At 50.2% G+C, this 7,766-nt stretch overlaps 1 protein-coding gene across 1 annotated transcript in view; it reads right to left on the bottom strand.

Annotated features, from left to right (window-relative positions):
- Positions 1-554: 554 nt before the first annotated feature.
- The window catches only part of GPR156 (G protein-coupled receptor 156), a 143,712-nt gene continuing 136,500 nt past the window's right edge, over positions 555-7,766 (bottom strand). The window contains exon 10 of the mRNA XM_011940646.1: positions 555-3,451. Within this exon, the coding sequence (XP_011796036.1) occupies positions 2,099-3,451 (1,353 nt within the window). The 3' untranslated portion in view covers positions 555-2,098. The remainder of the gene's footprint in view (positions 3,452-7,766) is intronic.

Here is a 7,766-nt window from a genome sequence, read left to right on the forward strand (position 1 = left end):
ATGGTGGGCTGTTAGTGGTGACATGCTGGGAGGAAGGGAGCTGCAGGAGGGGGAGCCCAGCCACAGGACTCCCAGGGGCAGAAAGAGTCCAGGGTCTCCAGGGTTTCCTCTGTCCCTTGAGGGAGTGTTTCTGGGATAAGAGGCTTCTTAAGGAGAGTACAGAAGAATCTGTTCAAATGGAACTTTGGTAGAAGGTGCCCTGGGACCCAGGGTAGCCCGGCAGCAGCTCTGATGGCTTCTCCGGTTCCCCTTCTTTGGGTGGTTCAGCATTCTCCAGGCCCCTCCTGGCCAGCCCCAGATTACGATTTCTGAAAAGACTCCTCTTGGGAGTCATTTCTCTTTTATTACGGTACCACTTGGACAGCACACACACAGCACAAGAAGAAACTGCAAACTCACGCACAGAATAAATTAGTAAATTCCTATTTAAAAGTAGATGATAGAAGAAGCTGTGCTTCCAGGAGGGCCTCATGGTTCAGTGCCTGGAGAGTCCTGGGGTGTCAGCAGCCACCAAGATTCTATGATAAACTGAAGATATATTTAGAGCTAAATGCCCCTCTCTGAGCATATTTAATAAGGCCTGAACTCTTTCATGCAAACGTGCACACCCACAGATGTACACACAGGACTCGGGGCACGGGACAGCCTGGACATGACAGCCAGCTCAGCAACAGGCACAGTGGACCCAGCTGTGCTCTCCCTGTGGCTCTGGTGGTGGCTGAGTTCCTGACACTCATCCTTCACCAGCTCCCTTGAGAGGTGCCAGTGTGGCCTGTGGCAGTGGGAAAGTGGAGGCCCGTTTTCCCGAGGTGAGGACCCAGGTCTATTATTCTGGACTGCAGGGGAGCACATCCCAGCTTTCTTACACGAGCCTTGCTTTGTTGTCTCATCTGCCAAGAGTCACCTGCCACTCCCAGAAGAACAAGTGAAGCCATTTGTCCCTGGGAAAACCCACCTACTTGAGTCCCAGGAGCTGTGTGTACATCTCTGTCCAGCAGTGTGATGTTGGGGGAAGTTACCTCATTTCTCTAAGCCTCATAATCCCTGTCTGTAAAAATGAGAGTGTCTACTTCACAGGGTTATCAAAAGGAATCACAAAATATGATATTGCCAAGTACTATGCTGGACTCAAGTGAAATGTTCAAATCCTATTTTCTTTCCTGTCTTTGTGCCCCTCATGTCTTCCTTTTTATTTCTCCATTTGGTTTCTTGATTTATGCGTCTGTTGGTAGTCATGTAACCCCAATGGAACCAAAAGCACCTCTTGACCAACAGGTTCTCTCATATCCCAACAGAAATTGCTGGTGTGTGCCTCCCCACAGTACAAAACTGCATCATTGGGTGAATCAAGAGGATGAGCCACAGGACAAGGGGACAGTGGGGACAGTCAGGACCTCAGGTACATCCGAGCCCAGGGGAGAGATCTGGGAAGCCTGTGGGTGCATGGAGATCTGTCTCAGAGAGGAGGGTAAGGTGCCATAATGGTGGAAAGACACAAACAAGAAATAGTGGTGTAGGGGTCACTCTGAGCTGGGTCTGGCCAGAAGCTGGAATCTAGGGAGGTGCTGTTCATAACATTCAGCAGAAATAAAACCACTGCCTTCCAGAAGTGGGAGACCCAAGGATGTAGGAGGCTTATCTTCCTGGTAGGTCTGTCCACCAAAAGGCCAGTTTGATGGATCACAGTCCACACCTCAGGTTCTGTAGAAATTTCCCATGCATCTCTCCATCTGCCTGTCCATTCAGCCATCCAACTGAATATATTAAGAGTTTTATAGAATATAGGCTGACCTGGACAGAAAATCCTATGTGTTCATTCAGCACCTTTTATCCAAGGAGTCAGTATCTTTCATAGTCACTCAACTGGAGTCTTTTATAGTAAGGCTGTGAGGTAGTAATAGGACGGGCAATGCCCCTCTTTTTATAGATCAAGAAGTGCTCAAAGTAACACAGTGAGCCCAGCTGAAACATGGTATGGGCTGGTCAAATCCAGGGCACTAATCTGTTCCCCAAAGACCAGAAATTGGCTCTCCTCCTGTGGGCCTCGGTACAGCTTCTCCTGGACTGACCTCTGTGTCTAGACCAGCTCTGTTGCTTTTCACACCAGTGTGGGTTTCAAGTCATCTTTGAAGTTCACAATAGGCTTGGAGCGGGCCCACAGCTTTTCCCAGGAAGCCAGCCCCCCCGTAGGCTCAGGGTCAGTGTCTGATGTGCCACTGTCACTAGAGTCAGAAGAGCTCTGGAAGCAGATTTCACAGTAGGGCCGGTGACAGTGGCAGAAGAACTCATCTGAGCTGCTGGACTCAGTGTCAAAACAGCTGTGTCGAGAAGACAGGGAGGGACAGCCTGAGGGCACTGGGGGCCACAGATGCCACTGTTCAGGTAAGTCAGGTGAGGCTTTGGAGAGGCATGGGGCAGCAGGACTTGAGGCCAGGCCAGAACCAGAAGGCTGGGGAAGAAAGGCTGCTTCGCTCCCTCTAGCCCCCTCTGGCTCTGTCTGGCTTTGTCTGCTGCCCTCCAGGGTACCTCGTCTGTCTTGAGGATCTGAAGGTAGTGAAGGCTTCCTGGAAGAAGGTCTTCCTGTTCTGCAATCAGCATTTTGTGGGGCCAGGCTGGGGCTGTCCCCATTCTGCCCATGTAGCCTGCTGTGTGCGCCAGAAACAGTCCTGTTTGTCTGATGCCCCACAGATAAGGGTGCAGAGCCAGGAAAGTGTGAGCGAGCCTGCTGAGTTGCCCGCCTTCTCCTCACCATGTAAGGGCTAAAGCCCAGCTCCTTGGAGAGGGGCATCTTTTGGGGGCTGAAGGCAGCACTGGTCTTCCAGGTTTGCTGGTGACAAGACGGGGTGGTAGGGAGGGAAGCCTCAGGGCCCAGGCCCAGATCTTGTAAGACCTCCTGAAGTTTCTCCCTGATTACTGAACTGACCCGTGACCGCCGCTCTTGGGGCTCCTCTGAGTTCTCCAGATGCTTCTGTCTCTGGGAATCTGAGCCTCCTCTACCTGGTAGGAGACTCTGGCTGGGGGCCATGTGGACTTGATCTCCTCTTTCTGGACCCAGGCTTTGCTCAGTCCATAGCTTCTGGCTACAACCTGAGTCTAAATGATCAGAAAAGTCTTTCGAGTCAGATGTCTTCTTCTCCTTCCCTGGGGAGAGGCTGGTGTCCTTCCCAGGCCCCTCAAGGCTTTGTGCATGTGAGGAGGGCCCTGAAGTATACTGGGAATCCTGGGTAGCCATGCTAGGGTCATTCCGAAAGTCAGAGAGGTGACCTGAAGGCCCCTGAGCAGCTACCAGGGTGTGGACCGAGGCTGCGGCCTGGACATCCTTGCTCAGGGAAGAGGCAGGTGGGGCAGCCCACTCTGGGAGGTCATAGGTACACTCAGCTGACATCAGCCTCACAAGCTTCTCTTTGGCATTGTTTACTTGTTCCTGTAGGCTTTCAATCACAGCGTTTTTCTGTAAAATAAAAGCAAAACCATCAACAAAAATGCCACTGAGGGTTCCATCGTGCCCACCATGGTGGAGAAGGTGTGGCTTTCGAGGAATCTTGGCTGAAATCTCAGTTCTTCCAGTGTATTGGCTGGTGACCTCAGGTTCTGAGGAGGTACCTCCCTCCAGTGAAATGAGTTGATGCATGTAAAGTGCTTAGCACAATAACTGACATAAACGGTGCTCACTAAAGGCCAACCATGATTTATTGTTATTATCTTGGTCTCCTCCTTACATCCCCACACTGTGTGGCATTGCTTATGAAGAGCAAGGAGGCATAGCCTGAGTGCCTGCTGGCCACTGCAGCGCCCTATCACCTTTCCCAGAACTGAGAGGGTCAGGCCACTTTGCAGGTATGAGCTGAATAATGTTTGGAATGGCCCTTCGGAGTTTATCACACTTTTGCAAAAGTTTAGATAAATGTGAAGCATATCTCCAGGGGATGAAGAAGTAGGGGAACAAATATGTTGCCTCTTACTAAACAGCTTAGAAAATGGGAAGAATAAGGAGAAGGGTGGAGATTCCTGTGACAATCAAATAAGACTGGAGCTGAGAGGGGCCAAAGAGAATCTCAGGTTGGTGTTATCACCTCCCTAGGCTGGACCCCTGGGAGTGAGTGGCCAAAGCTGCCATGTGGCAATATCAGCTGTTGATTTCTCCTAAAGTAGGGGTCCCCAACTCCTGGGCTGTGGACCGGTAGTGGTCCATGGGCTGTTAGGAACCAGGCCGCACAGCAGGAGGTGAGCGGTGGGCAAGGAAGCATTACCACCCAAGCTTCTGTCAGATCAGCTGCGCCATTAGATTCTCACAGGAGCGCAAACCCTTGTGAACTGCACATGCGAGGGGTCTAGGCTGCACACTCCCTATGAGAAGCTAATGTCTGATGATCTGAGGTGGAACAGTTTCATCCCGAAACCATCCCCCCACCACTGTCTGTGGAAAACTGTCTTCCACGGAACCAGTCCCTGCCAAAAATGTTGGGAACCACTGACCTAAAGGAGTGCAAGCATCAGAACTATTGAAGAATCACAAAGAAATGAAAGGACTATTGGGCCTAAGCCCCTGCTAGCTTGATTCACCAGCCCTAGAATGGAGCCCAGGAGATGAACGAGGCTGGAGCAGTTCTGCTACTGACCTGCCTACTCGCTGCATGGATGTTAGCTGGTAAACAAGTTCTGCTGGAGAGGACTGGCAGGTGAGAGCTGCAGAGGTGTGCCTGTCCTAACTGCGAGACTGTAGGGCATGAAGCAGGAGTAGGAGTACTGGCAGTGGGTTGCAGGGAGCGACTGCAGCCCAGACATCTTTCTGTGATGCAGCAGCTGATTCTCTAGCTCAGACTATGTGTCCACCTCTAGAAACTTCTGATCCTCAAAGGCAGAGCAGGAAGGAGATATTCACAGGGAACGTCTGGACTTGGGGCAGATGACATGGGGTCGAGGGTTCTGGGAAGGCAATAACGTAAGCAAATGTTCTAGAAGGTGCTTGTCTGAACACCAAAATGCTGCCTGTTTGTTACTATCATCTTTAGGAGCTGGGCAGGAGCATCTGGACCTCCATTTATTATGCGCTAGAAACAAAAGGATGTTCCCTGTGTTAGGATAACTAATACAAATTGCCTAGTTATACCTGTCCATAACTGCTAATTAGGACTACTAGTTATGGAGTGAACCTGTGGTTTCATCTCAGGTTTACATGGGAGAGTTGCCTAGAAGTGATCCTTTAAGGGAGCAGTAGCTTAAGTAAAATAGTCCAGCGTTCTGACTAGCAACTCTCCAAGCAGATGTACTGCTCCCGTTGTAGAAGTGGGAAGGTGATTTTTCTGATAGTTGGTATTGCTAGTTTCACCCTGGTTGAGTCTACTTCTTTTACCATTGGAAGAGAGTCCAGGGCCAGTGAGGGACTGGTGAGTAAGGTGGAAGGGACTTTCAGCTGAGCACATGTGTGTCTGTCCTTCCTCCCTTCCCTCTATCGGCAGAGTGGTGAGGTCTGGGTGTTGCTGGGTGAGTGCAGATGACTCAAGGACTTGCCAGAGGCAGAATGGATGAGTAACAGGGGAACACTCAGGTGTTTGTGATCCTGGGCTGTGCCAGGTATCTCTCTGAGGATCTCATGGGGGGACCTCAACTCTCTTCCTCCTCCACCAGCCTCTCCTCCTGAAGCCCATCGTGCGCATTCTCATGTGGGCTTCTGGAGGCCTCTACAGCCTCACAGAGTTAGGAAGGACCCATTGGCCGATGGCAACTACTCCTGCGGGTGAAATCTGAGTGCCGCCTTTTTGTGCCTTATCCATAAACTCCTTTGAGTATCGAAAGATACTATAAATATGGAGTTGGGAAGAATACTCTTCTCCCAGCAAGCCAAACATCTGAAGCTGGCTGGTGACAGATTTAGAAACGTCAACCTAAACAGAAAATTTCCTTCTTCCAGAAAAAGAAGTGGGATTCTGTTTTTACCAAGGCTGCATACTAATTAGAGGTGTGGTGTGAGGCACTGCCATTATGAGACTGAAATCTGACCTACCATAGCAGCTGCACTTCAATGAGCTTATTAATTATTATTTTTGGCACATTGAGGGAAGCAAAACATCCACCTGCATATTTCACAGGGGGCAGGTCATAAGGAGACATGGAATCAGCCTCTTGTTTCTATGGTTTAGGGAAGAAAAGTAATCGGTTTGTTTACTTGGCTGCCGAGTGTATGAGGAAAGCACTTCAGCCTCGTGGAAGGTTCTATCTGCTGGCCTTCTCTTAGACAGGGAAGTCAGTGATAGACGCACCCAAACAGCTTCTGGGGGGACCCCTGGCTATAGGGGCAAGAGGGGAAAGTGTGAGAAGATGGGTTGCCCAGATCATGGGAAAGTAAGAGGAAGGCCTGAGTGGGGGAGGGGGGCCTGCACAGGGGGCACTGCACACTGTAAGCCAGAGTCAAGGTCTGTGCACATGTTGAGGCAGGAAAGATACTCATGTTTATCTAATGGGCACTGCTGGAGCTGGGGATGCAGATGCTGGAACCTCTTGACACCTGCCACCGGGCCCTGGGACTGGCGGCTGGTTCTCAGGCCTGTTCTGAGAAAGACATTCCAGGTGTAGCATGCGCTGGGGAGGCCATTTTCTTATCACTTGTGCACCTGTGCCCACTGAAGGGCTTCCCCTGCAGACTCAACGCATCTTTTTGGATATAGCAGATCAGATTGAGTCCCTGCGTGGGAAACAGGGTAGCATGGCAGAAGTACAAACAGCAAGTTGCAAATTACCATAAGGCTAAAGAGTCAGTCCACTTGGCTGTTCCAGCATCAGCTGACTGTGAATGAAAACTATCCTGGCTGTTCTAGCCAAGTTTCTGGCCTTCTGTGTAGCCAGGAAAAAAAAAATGCTTATTTGAATACTTCACAGAGTATCAAAGGCAATATTACTCCCTTGCCAGGTGGAAAGAAATCTGGCTTTGAAATACTAAATAGTAAAGAAATGGAGAGGTGTTACTCTGATGGACAAAAATGGTCCAGAACCATAGAGGGGCATGAACAGTGGGTGCCTGGGTGCACTGAGCCCCTTCATCTGTTGTGTTTTTAGGTCCCCACCACACTGTCCTCTCATCAGTGACTATTAATACCTAGGTAGCAGTCCTAAAAAAAAAAGCCCAGTTTCCCAAATAACACCTACTGAGATAGGTTCTAAACTGAAAAAAATGTGGAATGTAATTCAGTTAGTGTCAAAATACTGACTAATTCCCCTGGGCCCTGTGCCTTTTTCCTGAGTCAAGGAAGCCCTCAAGCTTTTCCACGTGCTTTCTTCAAGCCCACACCACACTGCCTAAGTCTGGGAGAGGGGCCAACTCTGGCTCAAATATAGAAGAAAGAAGCCCGGGGGGCTGCCTGGTTCTCCCTTGCTGCTACAATCACATTCAGAAGCCCTTGTTTAGTCCCCTTCCCTGTCTGTAGACATGCCTGGACTTTCTGGGATGACGGGCTGATTGAGATCCGCAGCCAGTACCTAGGAAAGACAGTAAGGACCCCATGAGATCTCGGACATGAAGACACTACTCTATGCAAAAAGAGAAAATGAGGCCAGGCACGGTGGCTCACGCCTGTAATCCCAACACTCTGGGAGGCCAGGGCAGGTGGATCACTTGAGGTCAGGAGTTTGAGACTAACCTGGGCAACATGGTGAAATCCCGTCTCTACTAAAAATATAAAAATTAGCTGAGCATGGTGGTGCATGCCTATAGTCCCAGCTACTTGGGAGGCTGAGGCATGAGAATTGCTTGAACTCAGGAGGCGGAGGTT

Source organism: Colobus angolensis, unplaced genomic scaffold (assembly GCF_000951035.1).
Source record: "Colobus angolensis palliatus isolate OR3802 unplaced genomic scaffold, Cang.pa_1.0 Scaffold190, whole genome shotgun sequence".
Lineage (NCBI taxonomy): Eukaryota > Metazoa > Chordata > Mammalia > Primates > Cercopithecidae > Colobus > Colobus angolensis.